We start from the raw sequence: 18,744 nt of genomic DNA on the forward strand, positions 1-18,744 counted from the left end.
TGGTAGACACGGAACAGGTGATAGTGGGAGGTTTTAATACACCTCACACAGTAACTGGGAAATCAAGCAAAAAAGCCAGAAGGGCACCGAAAATCTCAGCCACACAGGTGTTGAGCTTGAGCCGGGAGCAGGTGGCCCAGCGAGCAAAGCTCGCACGCCCTTTTCAAACACACAGAACATCTGTGAAAATGGGTATCTCACAAACCGCAGTCTCAGACAGCAATGCGGTCACGTGACAGAAATGAGTAAAAGAAGAATCTCACTCGTGAGTCCGGAAAATTTTTTAATTGTTTTTAAAAAGCAGTGGATCAAAGAAAAACTCAGAATGGAACTCAGTGGTCACAGGAATACTGGACTGTATTTCAGTACCTGGGGTTTGCACCGAGAGTGGACATTTGAGAGAAATTTATTGCCTTGACTGTTTATATTAGAAAGGAAACAAGACCTGAAGATAAGTAAGTTTTAAATTGAAGAACTTGGAAGAAGAAGAACAGAACAAACCCAAACAAAGTAGAAGGGAGAACATACATGCAGAAGTAAATGGCAAACCCAACAGACCAAGAGGAAAGCAAAGCAAAAGTTTTCTTCTTTGAAAAAGCAGAACTAGAAACTACCTGTCATCAGTGATCAAGATAAAAGTGAGAAAAGACAGAAATAATGTTGGGAATAAGGGAGGCGTGTAAGCAGAAGAGTAACGTGTTATGATGATATGTTTAGAAATTTAGAGAATGGGACCAAAATGAAGCAATAGAAAACCATAATGGTCCTAGAACGGAGGAAGAAACAGAATTAGTAGTTAAAAGTCTTCCCACGAAGAAAGTGCCAGCCCACATGCCGTATGGATGTTCCCCACGCCCAAATAAATCAGCGCCGCACCGATCTCCCCCGAGGTGTCACCCCAATACCAAAACCCCACGAAGACAGCGCAGGGAAGAGAAATTAGAGACCAATTTCCCACAAAAACAGATGCACAAAGATTAAATCTAGCAATTTATTTTTCACAGTTTAAGTTCTAACATTAGGAAGATAGTTAATGTGATTGACCACATTAATAGATTCAAGAACAATCACTCAGTTTTCTTGATAGATTTGGAAAAAAATTTAACATTCATTCATAATAAAAATGCTTAAAAATAAGACAGGTTTGTTAACTCGATTAAAAAAAACAACCTACAGAAACGTCTTCCTTCATAGTGAAACATTGAAAATATTCCCCTTAGTGGCAGAAATACAGCAAGGCTGTGAGCGGTCACTGCGTTTAGTAAGGGTGCCGTAGGAGGGCCCAGCCATCATGCAGGAGAACGAAATAGAAGGTTTCATCGGAGAGGGAGGAAAAACCCATAACTGCTTACAGGCAATCTCATTATTTATTCAGACACACAAAGGAAAATCCAGATAAATTATAGTATTAGACAGATGAGAGGCTGCTCTGTGTGAAATCATGGGCAGAAGTTAATTGCATTTCTATACTTAGAAAAAACTTAGAAAATACAGTTTTAAAAAATGATCATTTACCATTTTAAATAATAAGGTGCCAGGAATAAATATTTATTTAAAAGTACAAGACTTTTATGGAGAAAATTATAAAACTGTTAGAATACGTGAAGGAAGACCGAAGTGTGTGGTGAGATTTACAACGTCACGGGATGAGAAGGATAGCAACTCTCCCAAACCTTCAGACTCAACAAAATTTTAACAAAAATCCCAGCAGATTTGGATTTTTTTATTTTTTTTATTTTTTTATTTATTTTTTATTTTATTTTATTTATTTATTTGAGAGAGAGAGAATGAGAGAGAGAGAACACCTGAGAGGGGATAGGGTCTGAGGACGAAGCAGACTCCCTGCCGAGCAGGAAGCCCGATGCGGGACTCGATCCAGGGACTCCAGGATCATGACCTGAGCCGAAGGCAGTCGCTTAACCAACTGAGCCACCCAGGCGCCCAGGATTTTTTTATTTTTTATATTCATCTGGCAACTTGACAAGCTGATTCTAAAGTGTCCTTACCAGTAAGTGCGAAAAGCGAGAACAGCTGGGCACCCCCGCGGAGAAAAGCAGAGTGAGGGTCTGCCTTCCTGTGAGGTTGCATAAGGGGTGTTACCCTGAAGGGCAGCAGGCGGTGGGCGCCTGGGGACCCAGACGCAGGACCCAGAGGGGAGGAGACCCACCTTCCTGAGGAACTGATGGAGTTGGCATTGCAGATCAGGGAGAAGGACGGCCTTTTCAGTAAATTATCCTGGGAAGACTGGGTGTCCAATTATGGAAAATACCTTTCCTCATACACAAAATCAGTTCCTGGACTTACATGTGAAGGCAAAACGTAAATCTTTTAGAAGAAAATAGAGAATGATACCTTTACGATCTTGGAATAGAGGAGAATTTTTAAATAATGTACCCAAAGTGCAAACCTTAAAGAAAATGATAAATTAGAGTGTATTAAAACTAGGATATTTATAAGTCACTTGGGTGGTTCAGTCGTTAAGCATCCACCTTCGGCTCAGGTCATGATCCCAGGGTCCTGGGATCGAGCCCCGCATCAGGCTCCCTGCTCAGTGGGGAGTCTGCTTTTCCCTCTCCCTCTGCCCCTCCCCCAGCTCATGCTCTCTCTCTCAAATAAGTAAATAAAATCTTTAAAGAAACTACTGGGAAATTTATAAAGCCAAACCTCAAACTGAGATAAACTAGTAATAACCCATACAACTGACAAAGTATTAGCATGCAGAATGTTTAAAGAACTCCTCCAAAGCAATAAGAAAAAGACAAATAATCCGATAGAAAAATGGGCAAAAAGCACACACAAGAATTTTGCATATGAGGAAGCATGAATGGTGAATAACACCCGAGAAGACACCGATCAGTAATCAAAGAAAAGCGCATTGAAAGCACCGTGAGACAGGATGTTGCCTCCCCAGACTGGCAGCAGTGTTTAAGTCTGGCAAACTGAGGGGCGTCTGGAGCAATGGAAACCCTTACAAGCCGAGCAAGGGAGTGGGTAATTGATGCCGTCACCCTGGGACATCTGCGTTCCAGCGATTCCACCTGAGAAAAGTCTGTCGAGTGCCGGAGACCCGGACGAGAACGCTCAACGGTGGCCCCAGGTGAGAAGTGGTGGGAAGAGAGGAAGGATCAGCTGGGTTGTCCATTGGATCGGATGTTTGCATGAAAATAGGTGATGGTGTTCTAGATGCACACGGCACCGCCCCGTGCCGGGGAAGACGTACAGACCACATTGCCACGCAAAACCTCCCGGGGCCCGGGAAATGATTCAGCAACAGAAGCCAGTCAGAGAGAACATACGTGTTATTATTCCACCTTATTACAGTCAAACCCAGCAAAACTGAGCAGTAGAAACATGTGGAAAAGTGTATAGAAAAGGAAATTATGAACCCAGAATTCAGGGGAAGGAGGTCTGATGGGGAAGCGGGTCCGGGGACATGAAGGGTTCACTTGACTCTAAGGCTTCAGTTCTTTCTCAGGGTGTAGAAAGGGCATTTGCTGTCATCATTCCTTATAACCAACATGTGTTTTATAAATATTCATTGGTATCTGTCTAATATTTAATTAAATATAGATCTAAAACATGCATATTTTTGAATTACAAATCAACAAAAAATGTTTCTAACCATCAAGAGGTGGCTAGGGAGATCTTTTGCAGGATCCTGTGACCTGTTTAGTAAAATGATACCTATTGCACGTACATAAACAAACGTGCATTTACTTTATCTGCCAAAACCACTCTGCAATTTCCTTTCTCAGCAGAGTGAGGCTTTGGCTGTGTGGAAACGAGCATTGTTGCATTGCTTCTGATGTCTTCAGACTGGAAGTGAGTGTGTAGAAGGACGAGTTGGTTGAGGTGCAGGCCTGTCTGTGGGGTCAGGCATTGGCCCCGGGCACAGTGACACTCTCTGTCTGGCTGCCCCCCTTCTTTTGCTAGAACAGGCGAGTCCCAGCTCCCTTTGCCCAGTGCCTTTGGAGACCAGAGAAGCAGAGAGAGGGCCCATTTGCAGCCAGGGGCAGGACAGGGAGCACCCACCGCACCTCTGTTTTCCCTCTTAGAATTAAGCTTTAAATGGTTTCTCTGGTCGTAAATAATTGTCAGGACAGCAGTTATGTTCCAGAGTTATTTTAATTCTTCCTGACAGTTAGCAAAATTAAATATCCAAATATTGTGGCAACATGTTACTTTCAGATGACTTGACTTGAAATGATTGACATCAAAATGTTTTCCCGTGTTTCACGTTGTTACGGCACATTACAGATCCGTGCCCTAACCGCCAGGCCAGTTGCAAGGGCCAAAGCGAGTGTCCCGCTGCCCACTGTTGTCCAGGAGTGTTCGGACAGCGACGCGCTGGTTCTCTTTGACACAAACAACTAAGTTCCACGTGGCCGTGAGGAAGATGGGAGACTGATGATCTAGCAGTGCATGAGAAAACATTTGCTTCTAGACTAGTCTTGACAGCGCTCATGGCAGATCCCGTCGGAAGAGAGTTAGGAGATTCCAGGACGAATCGCTTTGGTTCCAAAACTAGAATGGCAGGGGTGAAATCGGGCGCCTGTGACAGCAATATGGCAGCAATGTATGATCATGGTCATGGTGCATCACCGCCCCAGGGACCGAATTTGCTTATTCCTGCCGTCAGTCATGGGACCATTTCCTAGGCAAATAGTCCCTGGTGTCCTCCAATGTGCCTGGCGCTGTCCTGGGCACCGGGCCTATCCTACCACGGCTCACATCCTGGGGGGGCGGGGTGCAGAAAGAAGGGCTAGGTGGGCAATTCAGGCAATGCTGCTGTTTCATATGGGCAGCAAAACCCCACACATGAGAGCGGTGGGTCCTGTGGGTTCTGAGCCCCGGAAACAAACAGCATGTGCAAAGGCCCTGAAGCAGGCTTGTACCCCAGGGGGTGTTGAAGGATAGAAAGAGCCACAAGATGCCTGGGGTCAGATCGGGAAAGCCTTGCACCTGCCACATGGACCCTGTGGAGTTGGGACCCCGAGGTAGGGCTTTGCAGAGAGTGACGAAATGACCTGCATCCTCCCGGGATCCAAATGTAATTGCACAGAGTGTAAAATGTGAAGGTGTTTTCATCAAAAATACAAAATACATATGAAACTGAACATTAAAATTATGTACATATCTTCAAAAATGTTATTTTTCTTTAGCAATACTCAAAATGGACAATTAAAGTTATGAAACAAAATATAATAATAGATAACAAAGCTTTAAATCAAAAATACTAATAAAGAGGAATTTGTAATTCTGCATTTTGAAAGTGTAATCCAATCGTAGTCATTGTTATAAAAATAAACTCCGTCTAGCTTCGGGACCCACATGGTTGCCGGTGGAAAGAAGCCGTGTAGCATGACTCGGGCACGTTCCGTCTAGACGGATGCACGTACACAGTGGTGAGCAATAGGAATCCATCAGTACAGCATGGACTTCTCTTGCCAGCATGTAGAACTACCGTGCTAACCCCTGAGAACTTCCAGAACCACAAACTGAGATGCGCAGAGGGTTCTGTGTATGCTCAGCGTGGCTGGGAAGTGACGTTGCTTGAGGCAAGAGTCTGTGGCTTCCTGGCTCTGGGAGGTCTGACGAGGTGATTAATTTGTGTCTTCTTCCACCCGGTGTCTCAGTGGCTCAGCCGTGCCCACGCCCCAGGCCCGCACCGCACTGGGCAGCAGAGGACAGAGGCCGCGGAGGTGGGGCGCCCTCGCCGGGGCTGCAAGCCAGGCACCCCTGCCAGGGGTCCTACTGTGCCTCTGACCCTCACAGGGGGTTTGCAGGGCAGAACGCATCTGTGGGGCTGAGCAGAGACGGGGCCAGCCCGGGACCCTGGAGAGGGACATGTGGGACAGCGAGAACGAGAGAGGGCTGCAGGTGCAACCAGCCCTGTGCTCCCCCCCAGGGCATCTTGTTTGCGAGGGAGAAAGACCCCCTTCTTGAGGATGGGGCTTGCTACAGAGTGGATTGGAGAGGTTGAGGACATGCTCTTGGTGGGCTAGGCCCAGCCTACAGAGCGGAACAACGCAAAAGTCCAAATGAGCCATGGACATGTGTTAGCCCCAAGAATCCTTTCAAGGACTGGGGTCAGGACACCACCTGTCTGCAGGGCCTTGTGAGCAGAAAGGGCTCTCAAGAAGGGGTCCCTTCACGTCCCCGAGAAAGTTCGCAGCCGTGAGGCCTGGGGCCTGGTGTCCACGCACAGCGCCCTGTAGGGCCTGGGCCCGCACCTTCCTCCGCGGCCCGTCTCTGCCCTCCCTCACGCCCCACGACCCCCGGGCTGTACCTTCAGATCCCTTTCCTTCCCTCCCACCGTGACCGTGACCGGCTTGTGCATGGCTGGTCCTAGAGGCCGTGGCCCACCTTCGCTAACTGACAGGAGTTCCTTCTACCACCAGTCGGTCTCCTTCTGGGGCTCCAGGCCGGTCAGTGATCGGGTAGGGCTCTGTCATGGGAAGCCACAGCCCCGTCCCTCTGAGAGAGAGTCTTCGGTTCCTCGGGGTAAGGGGAGTACCGTCGCCCTGCAGGAGGGCCCTCGCCCCTCGGGAGGCCCCAGATCCAGAGGCAGGTCAGGCTGACAAGCGGTTCCCAGTGCCTCCCCTGCTGGCCCCTCCCCGTGGTCTAACGTGGTCCCCGGCCTGTCGGGGACACCGCACCACCTCCAGGCGGCCACCAAGCATACAGCAGATTAAAGGCTCTGAGAAGGCCAGCAGGTGTGTGTACGTGTGTTTGGCTTTATTTAGCTCTGTGTTTCCCCAACCTGTGTGAACAGGGACCCCATTTTTCACTGAATACCTGTTACTATCTGGGAGAACACAGCGTGGGAGCTGTAACTTGCAGAGACGGGCCCTCCAGCCGGCCCCTACGGTGGGAGAGGAATCATGCCCACGGGCCTCAGCCGCTGACTCGGGCTGCTTCTTAGAAAAGGTGTGTGTGGGAAAAGAATGAACTGCAATTAGGCAGACGGTTCCTATTTTTTTCTGATTCCTGCATAAGAAGATGCTCTGCCCTGAGAAGACTGGGCATGGTGTTATTTCTAGGGCGGGGTCGGGGGGGCTCAGCAGGCCCCCTCACCCCATGATACTTCTCTGCCCTCCCCCAAAGACAGGAGGGTGTGGGCAAGGCAGCAGAGTGTCTGGGGGGGCGGCCGTGGCACCTGCTGTGCGGGACAGAGCGGGCCTGCTCCCCCCGCCCCCACACGGGCTCCAGCTGTGCGGCTTTCGAGGGGCCGACCCCCAGGCGAAGGGGCCCAGCAGGTCCACTCTGAGGTCCCCGAATGACCCAGATGCTTCACCCCTTTCACGGACGCCCCTATGGGTATAAATGTGCGGCAGAGCGGGTGAGGATTTTGGAGGTGGAAATGTGTCAGGTGCAGATCTGTGCCCCCAGGAATAGTGGTTTCAGCTCTGCCAGCAGCCGGGCTCCACCCTCAGGGGCGCTGGGCTCCCTGAAGGGGGTCAGCTTCCCCACCGGCCTCGCCTGCCCCCTGCTCCCCACTCCCTCTCCGTGTTCTTGCTAATGGAGCTTGGCCATTGGGTTGTCTTGCCCCCATTTAGATCACAGAAGAGACTTCTGCACACCCTTTCAGTTAAAATGACAGGGCCAAAGAGAGAGGCAAAATTACTACACTGTAGCTACATGCTTAATTACATGGAATACTGCATAAATTGTCCAGTGTAAGGAATTATTCTGATAAATTAAAATACTAATTAAATAGGCTATTGCAGAATTTTGAGAACATTGTAGGGTTCTGCTTCTCCAGGTAATTTGCATATTCTTCATCTAGTGAATTTAATTTTAAGGGACTTCTTTTTTGTGTTTGGAAACCCTTTTTGTCTCCCGTGAAGATAAAAATGGGCTTTATGCATTGTTCTCGGCATTATTAAAGCAGCTTCTCCCAGGGTCTCCGCCTCCCAGCCCGCCGGCCTGCTCGGGCCCACCAGCTCAGAGTCTGCGCTGGGCCAGAAAAATAACTCGGAGCTGACATTGGGTCCGTCCTGTTGTACGTGTGTGCGTGAGTGCGTGCACACACCCACGCATGTGGAGGACAGTCCGGAGGCCCGCGTACGGGACGGCTGGCTGACACCCCGCATTCTGGGTGAAGAATCTGTAGGATGGAAGGGTGGGCTAGATGTCGCAGAGGGAATTATCACAGGGACAGACGTAATGTCCTGACTGAGGTCACAGCGATGGGCCATCTGCCTGTCCAGTCCATCACGAGGGCACCACCAGCGAGGCTCGTTCAAGGACTCCCCCAGACTTTCCCAGGGAGCCCCCCAGTCACCGTGATCCCACTGGGCTGACACTGGCTGGGCCACATCTGGAGCAGCGTGGTCACGTCCGGAGCCCCCTCTCACTGGGCCCTGGGCATGTGGTTGCTGCATCCTGCCTCATGGGAGGCCCTCCGATAGCCTGTCAGCTCGCAGGGCTCGCCCACTCACCGCCTGCCCAACACCTGGCATGCCACCCAGCTGCACACGGAGAGCACTGGACGGACGGATGGATGGATGGATGGATGAGTGGATGGATGAGCGGATGATTTAGCAGGCAGACACTAGTTCTCTCTTCAACAGCACTTCAATCTGGCTAATCCTAAAAACTAGCTGGTGATGAGGGATGGAAACAAATTTTTAGGAAATATAGATTATCAGATCCACCTCTGGATTTTCTGATTCAAAGGAGCAGAGGATCCCGAGGGAAAGCAGCAGAGAACAGGTGCGTCGTGCGGAAGAGGACGGGCGTCCGTGTGGCTCTCAGGGCAAGCGGAGCTCAGACAAGGGGTTCAGGGAGACGGTGACGCTGACGCAGGAGCCAGACTTTAACCCAGGTCACCCGGCACATTCGCTCGGCCTCTGCAGCAAACAGAAGCAGCATCAATCAACACATTGATCGTATTGGAGACCAGACGTTATTGGCATTTTGGAGCAGTGAGCAAACAGACGGCGGCTGCTACACATTCGGTAAAGCAAGTAATGAACTGTTGCCGCGTGCCAAGCTGGGGTGTGCACGGCACCGTCATCCTCCCCGCCGCTCGGGAAGTGAGGCTCTGATGCAGTTTCCGTAGGGGAAACTGAGGCCAGGTGAGGCGAAGTAACATGCGCGGGACCACAGCCGGTCTGACTGCAGACGTGGTGGAAGACGCGGTGGAAACCGCCCGCGGCGTGGCCGGTAGTGACCCACGAAGGGGGCAGTAGGCGCTCCTGAGTCGCGTGTGCGGCTCCAGGCTCCGCCCTGGAGAGAAACTCTCCTGAGAACAGGTTCGCGTAGGACTTGGAAGCATAAACCGGGGAAATGTTGTTGGACAAGAAGCGGCAGGCTGCCTGTCCGTGCCGAGTCTAGGGCCAGCGGCTCAGCATGATTTGTGTCTTTCTGAGGGTGGAGACCGGTGGCCCACGGAAGCAGCGAGGCCAGCCCCGGGCGCCCAGCGTGCAGAGGCCCCACTCAGCCGGCGGCGGCAGGCTGGGGCCGTCACGTGACGGCGGTCCCCCAGGGGCAGGTGTGGCCGCGGAGCACAGAGAAGGGGGATGGGGACAGCAGGGTGCCCGGGGAGCCTGGCAGTCCTGGGAGCCTCAGCCCGGCGCAGGGCTCTCCCGGGGCTTGAGGGGAGCCGTGCCGGAGGCTCCCAGCCCCCTCAGCACCGTGGCTCCACAGAGGCCTGCCTGTGCTGCTCGGACTGCGGGAGACCCCGGTTCTCTCCTCAGCCTCCCCACCGGCCCACTGGCAGGGCGTGGAGTCAGGGCAGGTCAGCCTGCAGAGGTGCCACTGGGCGTGACTGGCCTTGAGCTGGGGCCAGGGGCGCCCCCAAACGCACATGTTGAAACGCTACCCCAGTCTGTGTTTGGAGAGACGGGGAGAGTAAGGGTCAACCGAGGTCACAAGGGTGGGGTCCCAGTCCAGCAGGGCTGGGGTCCGTGTAAGAAGAGGGAGGGAGAGCCCCCCCGTCACGTGCACGCGGGCCCCTGGGAGGCAGTGGTGTGCAAGCCGGGAAGGGGGTCCTCGCCAGACACCCACCCCTCCGTGCCCTCCCCCCGGACGCGCAGCCCCCCGCGCTGTGGGTCCGCACCACCTGAGTCAGACCTGCCCGCGGCTCTGGGCAGCGCCACCCACTGGGCTTCCTCGGTTTCCCCATTTCTGAAATGGAGACCACATGATCTAAATCCCAGCTAGTTTTAAGGATTAATGAGGTTGGTATGAGCAGCGCGCGTCCTCGGTACCTGGCGGGCAGCAGTCTTACTGCTGTTTTCATTACGGACTTGGTTATTTGGACTTGGACGTACACTCTAGTTGGGTTAGTCTGGGACGGTGAACCAGCCCCTCCACCTTTACTACTAGAAAACCTTCACTCTTGGGCGCCTGGGTGGCTCAGTTGGTTAAGCGACTGCCTTCGGCTCGGGTCATGATCCTGGAGTCCCGGGATCGAGTCCCGCATCGGGCTCCCTGCTCAGCAGGGAGTCTGCTTCTCCCTCTGACCCTCCCCACTCTTGTGCTCTCTCCCATTCTCTCTCTCTCAAATAAATAAATAAAATCTTAAAAAAAGAAAACCTCCACTCTTTGGAAGCAGCGTCGTTTGCTTGGCTCAGGTTGTTTGGCTCAACTGCTGATCGGTGTGAACTGAGTGAGCTCCATTGTAAAAGGTCAGGCAGCTGTGAGAGGCCCTGGGCGGTGGTGCCTCCTGAGCGGGGGAGGCAGGTGCCCTGCCCCGCAGCTTCACCGAGTCTCGGAGGCCATGACTTTGCTTTACGACAAAGCAAAGACCGCGATGACACAGTAACGTGATGCTTTCTGATCCCCGGGGTCACTTTGTGCACACCAATGCGCCGTCCCAGAGCCCAGGTCCGCTTGTGCAGATGGCAGACACACGTTTGAGCACAGCCACGGGCCGGGCCTTCCCTGATCCACTTCCCAGCACGGTGCCCGTGGTTTTCCTTCCATGTTGGTGACACAGCGTTTCGCAGAGAGCCTACCAGGCAGCCGATGTCCCTTCCAGAACTTTCTGGAGCTGGCTGGAAGGTGCCAGTGGAAAACGTCTGGTAGGAGTGGGAAGGCGTAGGCCTCCTCAGGTGGGCTCTGATGACAAGCGTGTCCGCGCGTGAGGCAGTCAGGGCATCAGGACGCGTCGGTCCCTCACCTGGGCACAGAGTTCTCCACAGCGGGGCTAGAGCCGGTTTTCTCCGCTTACTGGGGCTCATTGCCATGTTTCCAGAGATTTTGTGAGCCAGTTGTGAAAAATGACATTTTACACACATTTAAGTGACATTGAAAACGGAAGGACCCAGTGGCTGGCTCGATCACTACATTTTACTGTTCTCTGCACACTTGAGCATTTGCGTCCCTGTTTGCGGGCGGTGGGAACACGGGGCATCCACACCACGGCTCGACGGTTCCTGGGCGTGTGGTGAGCCCGCACCGCGCGGCTCGAAGACGTGCACGGTCGTGGGCGGGAATCCCCGGGAAGGTCTCTGGCACCCGGGGGCTTGGTGCTCGGCAGGTGACGCTGCGTCCAGCAAGCTGAGGTCAGCAGTGCATTTCTGGCGCGGGGAAAGGGCCTGCCCGAGGTCCTGGGGCTCGGAGGAGCGCCTGGGCCCGCGGGACTGGTCGGCACGGCTGCGTGCGTCCGCGGACACGAGGGGAGGGCTTGTCTGCTCTGCGGGAGGGTCCGAACTTCCCTGGCAGACCTGTGAACGAGCAGGTGTTCGGGCAGAGAACGGCCAGCATTCGGCCTCCCGCTCGTGCGGGTGGATACACGCCTGCTGCCTCGACAGGACGTGTCCTTGGCACACAACCGGACGGTTCCCTTAAGGAGGGTCCCCGCAGCCTCCTCACTGGGGGGCGGGTGGAGCCCCCGGCCGCCCAGCCTCGAGGTCTCCACCTGCCCCTTGGAGCAGTTTTGCCGACCCTGGGGTCGCATTCCCTACGTTGCTGTGATTGGGCCGGCTGGAATACCCGTCACTGCCCTGTGGCAACAAACGGAGTACTTTTTAAATTCCATTTTCATGTGCTTTCTGTTCTTCAGCCTATTTTAGAGTTCACTATTATTCCCCCCAAAAGTAGCTTGCCATTTAGCAAAACGTTTCCTTTGTTCAGAGAAGAACATTAAAATCGATTGCTTTGTATTGTCGCTCTTGAAGACCGTCCTCCTCCATTCAGGGTTTCCGTTTGGGCTGCCGCCCTGCCCCGCCCTCCACCTGCTCCGGCACCCGAGCGTGAGGCTCTGAACCAGACAGGGGTGTGTTTGCCTCATCCTTTCAGTGCGGGGATAATTACCTGCACGTAAAAACAATGTGCATTTGTTCAAAGGGAAAAACTTTCTACAAGACAACGAAAGGCCCCCAGGTGAGGCAGGCGGGCTGTAAGGGGATCTCATTCGCATCCCTGCACAGCATAGAATGCCGTCACCCAAGATTAACGGGGGCGGACACAGTAAGGGGTGGAGTAATCGATGTTTTCTTGGTCTCGTTCGGCATTAACCACAATGGCAAGGCACTCTGCATTCTTTTTTTAAAAATTTTTATTGTTATGTTAATCACCATACATTACATCATTAGTTTTTGATGTGGTGTTCCAAGATTCATTGTTTACGTATAACACCCAGGGCTCCATGCAGAACGTGCCCTCTTTAATACCCATCACCAGGCTAACCCATCCCCCCACCGCCCTCCCCTCTAGAACCCTCAGTTTGTTTCCCGGAGTCCGGAGTCTCTCATGGTTCGAAGGCACTCTGCATTCTTAGGGTCTGCAGTAAAACTCCGTTTTTCCTGGTTTTCGTTTCCAAAGTGACATGGGCTTTACCCAGAAGACTATTTCTACAGATCTGTGAGCCAAGGTCAATTGCTCTGCGACACAACTTTTTCTCGACAGAGTGGGGGCAGGTGGGTTTGCGGTGCTGCCATTAGGATTACTGAGTTTTCATTCACATCTGCTAATTGTTTCCAGAGCTCATTTCTCTTGGTCTGATTTGGAGGGTAATCCATCCTCTGCAGGTCTTCCTCATTCTAAGTCAGGAGCACACGAGGACGAGGCTGGTACTGGAGCTAAACTGTCGTGGAATGTTTCCTCTAGGGGCCGGGTAGCGCAGAGAACAGCTCCCAGCCCGCAGAGGTGCGTGCACACACTCAGGCTGGCCCTCCAGTGAGTCTTGTGAGCTCGGGACGCTAGTTAATGACACGCATTTCCCAATGATAACACACTGAATAACCAGCAAATCATTCGAAAGTAGGACTCTACCATCTGCAAAGAATGTCTGCATACGATGTCTCGTGCACTTTTCACAACAGTTCTGTGGGTTTCCTGGGATGACGTTTGTGGATGAAGCCGAAGGCCCGCGGGAAGGCCGTCCCCGTGCGTCGCCTCTGGTGGGGAGCAGGGCCTCATGCTCAGGTGCACCAGCCAGACTGGCTCCCAGCTCGGCGGCTGAATCAGGCCGTCCGTGCAGTGACTTAACGGAATGTTTCTGGTGGAGGGGAATGCTCAGGGTGACTTGAGAACAATTAGCTCTGCACACTGACCCTGTACTTCTTAACTTTTCCTCACAGTTGACAACAAGGACAAACTGGAAAAGGCGTCTGGACTGAAAATTCTTCACGCTGGAAGTGGGTCGGTGAGTAGCGGAGGGCTGCCCTCCGAGATGCGCGTGGTCGGCGGCCGGGGGCAGGCCCGCGGACAGGCCAGGTGACGGCATGCTGACTTAGGGGAGGCCAGTTGGTTGGTTCCTCGTGTGGCTTGAACACACCCATCTGCGACGCCCGGCTAATGGACGCTGGTTTGGGTTGCCTTTGGACCCATCATAGGTCAGTTTTTCTCCCTGAGAGAAAACAGTCCTGCGTCAGGAAAACATTGCCATTCAGAGAACACATGCTTCCTTTTCAGAGGTTTTGTAGTTGTACATGTGTAGGCATGAGCCAGTGAGGGAGGTTCTTCTCTCCTCGGGGGAGCCGGCGGGCCCGCTTGGCTTAGGGCACCATGCGTGCATGAAGGCTCTGTGGCGTGACTTCGTCCAACAGCGGCGGTGAGGCCCTCACGTGGCCGTGTTGGCTTCAGAGACAGGCACTTGACCAAACGCTCCATCAGCAATTAAAGCTGATGTCAGTCACCTCCAGGAAGCCTGGCCGATGCTTGCGTTCCCCGTCTTGGGGCAATTTAATGAACTGTAGGCAGAAGAGCGGACGTGGTTCCTCGCAGGAGCGGTGTGCGGCTCCGCGTAAGACAGCGCGGACCGAGACCAATCGTGCCATTGCGGTTGAGAGTTTAGATTTCACGGCACTAGGGATTACAGATAATTAGCTCTTACGGGGCAGCTTATTTATGAGTACTCCCTGCTCCCCGAGAGACATCCTCCGCAGAGCCACTCAGAGACGAGCCGCTTTCTTGGGGAATCTCCCGTTCGGCAGCCAGGAGTCCTGGCCCTTGAAGTAAGAACGTGCTTAATTAGTTGTTCTCCACAGCCGGGCTCCGGTGCTTCCCGAGCGGTAGGTGGGTAGGAATAGTCTTACCGGGAAAGCGGCCCTGCACTCTGTTGCAGGGATGTGGCGGGTGGAGCGCAGGGGGCCCGGCGGAAACTCGTCGGCAAAGACCTGACGGGACCGAGACTCTGCTGGTTTGGTGCTCTCCCTGCCCGCCGGCTGGGGCCGGAGTGTGGAGCGTGCATCAGGCCGGGACGTCCACTCGGCCCCACTGCAGCGGGCGGTGGTCTCGGCAGGTAGTGAGCGGCCAAAGCCCGGGGAAGGCGCGGTGGCTGGTGGCAGAAAGGCCTCCCGACGGGGTGGCGGGTCGGAGTCGTGATGGAAGGTTCTGGATGTGCTTCCCCTGCTTTCCTGTCCCATCCCATCCTCGTCGGGTGGGAACCCCTTCTGGTGCCACCTCGTTCCCACGGCAGGTGGCCGGGGAGAGTGTCCCCACTGCTGCTGGCCAAGAAAGCTCTGGTGCCGTGAGTCCTCTGCCCAGGAGGGTCCGTGGGCCACGTGGGAGGCCGGCTGCGCTGCCCTGGGGGTGTGTGCTGTGGGGCCCGCCCCTGAGACCCCAGGGCTCCTCTTCCGAGGGAAACATGGCCTCCCGTGGTTTCGGGAAAGAGAGGACCCACCGGGGCTGAGGCCACGGGCTGGCTGCTGTGGAGCGCAGCCTTCCCAAGAGCGTGACAGCAAACACTGTCCTCCGTGAAGCCCGAACTGTGGCCTGTCGAGGACTCGGAGGGTCTCTAGGAGCTGCGACTTTGTGTCCTCGCTCCTCCCCAGCGTCTGGGCCAGACCCTGCTCTCACGGCCCCTGCCTCCCTCCCGCTGGTCTGCTCGCCTGTCCCAAGTCTCTGCCCCCGAGCTGTGAGGCGAGGCCCTCCCCGCCCAGGCTCCGTTCTCCCCACAGGACTCCGTGTCCTCTGTTGTCCAAGGAGGTGCTCGCAGTCTCCGCCTCGCAGGGTCACTGGCTCGCGGCCCCTCACAGCTGGCCGTGGCGCCATCCGATGGCCACTTCCCACGCGGCCGCTCTCCCAGGTTCTGCCCCCCCCGGGGTGCACGTGGTCCTCATGAGGACACGAGCCCACGCCCGAGCCCGCCCCACACCCGGGGCCTGTGTGAAGCCGCAGACTTCTGAGAGCAACTGTAACAGCCCCCTCACGTCACGTCTTTGTTTCTCTATTGCTTTTGGAATCTGGAGATTACCCTTCCTTTTCTTTGGTCTTAGTTGTGTGTGGTTTTAAGTGGATGTGTTTTCTTTAGTGTTTCCCTGTGTCTGCACTGAGAGGCGCCTACCCTGCGCAGTTTGGCACGCCACTCGTTCATCCTAACAATATGCACTGAGCGCCTACTGTGTACCAGGCACTATTTAAGGACCGGTCTCGGCAGTGAACAGAGAGACAAACCTCCCACCTCGTGGAGCTCCCCTTTCCCTGGAAGCTAGGGTCCACTGAGGGTTAAGGCTCACCGTCTCCTCTCAAGACAAAGTGGCCTCGTCACCTGCATTGGGTTTTGTTGGAGGTGAACAAGCCATCTCCGTCCGTTCCAGGTGACGAGCTTCACACCAAGGTCTGGAGAGCCTCACACCGTCACTTTTCTCTTGACCTACAAATGCGCTCAGCCTCACCTCCCTGGACCTCCACCAGCATCACTACCCCTTTCGTGCATCCTCCGTCTGTCCACAAATCGGGAGCATGGCTGCGTGTTGTCAGGAGCGTCCATGCTTTAGTGTGAATGTGTGTCTTCTTCCACGTGCCCCCCCATTTCTGGGTGGTGGGCGTGTCTCCCTGGCTTTGCTATCCCCTCCTTGCTGACGGACTGCAAACTCACTACCAACAGACCGCAGACAAACACTCAACACCGCCAGACGGTCATGTCCAAGGACGCTCACTTGCCGTACTTGCCCAGAACACTGACTTTGAAGTTCTCCTCCTTCCGCGGCCACCCCCAGTGTGTGTGCATCACGCACCCGCCACCCTCGGTCTGTGGTCCCGACGTGCGCTGCACAGGGCGGAGCCCTGCGCCCTCCTGCGTCTGAACCACCAGCTGGAACGAGTGTTTGGGTCTCCCCAGGCGTGAGAGGCGCCGGCTCTGCCCTTGCTGCTCCCTGTAGTTATACACCAGGCCCCCCTTCTCTGGCTCGCTACTGTCAGCAAACAAACACACCGCGTATTTCCCACGTTGTTGAATACAAACCCCTTGACACCAGATGGTACCTCTGACCCCAGATCCCTTCACAGCAAACCCTTCATGCAACATTTGTGCGTATCCCCCACCCAGCACCTCACCCGCTCGCTCCCGTCAGCCCCATCAGGACTTGAAGATCCCGCCCTCAGTGCCGTCTGGCTCGTGGTTGCCACAAGGACTGAGGTTCCTTGTCCTCGTGGCGGTCCAGCCGGTTTTTGGAACCCTGGCCATGCGGAGGGCCCTGCTCTGACCCCCAGGCCCCCGACCGCCCCCAGGCACAGTCTTCTCATTCACCCTGTACTGCCTCCCCAGGGGTCACTTATTCAAGGGTGGTGACCCCAAATTTAGATCTCCAGACGGACGCGCTCACTGTGCCCCACTCGGCCCCGCATTTCTGCACTCGGAGGTCTGCACAAAGTGAGCAAAGCAGGGCGCTTGATTTCCCTGCCAGCCCATCTCTGTCCCCAAGCATCCCTGCTGGTCACATCGCGCCGTCTACGCACTGGATTGAGCCAACTCACAGAGACTTGAGTTGCACTTAGATTGTTTGTGACGATGACTGTTCAGAAAATTGAAGGAATCGCCCTCTGCTCGTTCTGGATGTCCACCCTTCTAACACGGGGTGGGGGGTCTGCCTCGGTGGGTGGGCTGCTGGTGATGCAGTGGGTGGGGCGGCGGTCATGGGTCCCGGAGTGGGGGTGGGGAGGGCCAGCGAGCCCACCACCACAACGCTGGCTCCTTCCTTTCCACCCACCTGATCGTTTGCCCTCGGGTCCCCAATCGGAACCTGGACGTGGGGGCTCACCTGCCACACCCCCTGGGAACCCCTCTGTCTTGTCAGCAGTCCCAGGGCTTCCTTGGTGCACCAGGGGTTTGGAGACCAGCATGGCCATGTTCCCTCACCTGGAAGTTGACTGAGGTCATTCCGGTAGGTTCCCCAGCCCAGGACCCCCGCGTCCCCCTGGACTTCTGCCAAACCCATCCACATTCAGAAGCCGCCCTTGACGGAGGCTAGTAGATTGGGAGCCGGTTTTGGAAAGTGAAAATGGGAACAAAGGGGGCAAGTGGAGGTATTTTTTCTAAAAAGCTAAGGATGTCTGTTTCTCTAACGTTAACTGCCTCACACAGTGTTCAACCTGATTTTGACCATTCCGATTTTTTTTGAAATGTATTTGATACGAGCATCCCTGCTACTTCCTGAGTCTGCCTGCTCAGCGGAGGGTGATTGCCAGGAGCTCGGCAGTCTCTCTCCCTGCCACTTATGACTCACGCACGTGGTGACAGAACACAGCGTTGAAGCCCTCTAAGCCAAAGGGAAATATCTCAAAACAAAACGTAAAGGAAACGAACAGCTTACAGTATACCCACACGTTCCTAATAGATCGGGGGTATTTTGGCGTATTTCTCAGGATCTGATTTCTGACATCTTGAAAGTGTTTGCATTTTCTTCAAATTAATGAAGTCCTATTTCTTCCAAAGGAAAATTATAACATTACAAGAAAAACTCAAATATTTAGAAGGAAGATAATCTAGGTGATTGTCACCAGGAGGGCAGACCCATGAGTCTAGCTCCCACAAGTGCATCTGAAATAAGAATTACTCTCTGATCTCTTGATGGCGTGATGAACATACAGCTGCATCTCAATGGGAGAACAGCTGGCCCGCGAGGCTCAGAAACCCAGCGAGGGGACCCTTCACCACACGGCGGGCCTGGTTCAGACCGAGTGCCATGGGTCAACCACAGAGCAGCTGCCCTGGTGGTCATGAGCCCCCCGTCACCCGGCAGATTCATGGGGAAGAGGGATGGCCATCTGTTTGGATTCCAAAAGCGGAAATCTTTCCATCTAGTGTAGGGAGGGGAAAGTTTTCCTCAAGCCTCCTAGGGTCCCCGGCTGGGTCCGACAGTTAAACCGACAAAGACAGATGAGCAGGAGAAAAGCACACAGATATCTTCAGTACAAGCTGCACAGGACATGGGAGCATAAGGAAACGAAGACCCAAGGAGACAGACCCCAGTATTTTATGCTGGATTTGATGCGGGGTGGACCGTCGTGGGGAACACGATAGGTGAAGGAGTGTGCGGGAAGGGCAGTACGTGGGGAGACTGAGGG

The 18,744-nt window shown here is 54.1% G+C and overlaps 1 protein-coding gene across 1 annotated transcript in view; it reads left to right on the forward strand.

Annotated features, from left to right (window-relative positions):
- Positions 1 to 18,744, forward strand: part of PTPRN2 (protein tyrosine phosphatase receptor type N2) — a 715,790-nt gene that overhangs the window by 441,402 nt on the left and 255,644 nt on the right. Inside the window, exon 12 of the mRNA XM_081800880.1 lies at positions 13,536 to 13,600. Within this exon, the coding sequence (XP_081657006.1) occupies positions 13,536 to 13,600 (65 nt within the window). The remainder of the gene's footprint in view (positions 1 to 13,535; positions 13,601 to 18,744) is intronic.

The sequence above is a fragment of the Leptonychotes weddellii genome, chromosome 12 (genome assembly GCF_054177405.1).
Source record: "Leptonychotes weddellii isolate Sample4059 chromosome 12, ASM5417740v2, whole genome shotgun sequence".
Lineage (NCBI taxonomy): Eukaryota > Metazoa > Chordata > Mammalia > Carnivora > Phocidae > Leptonychotes > Leptonychotes weddellii.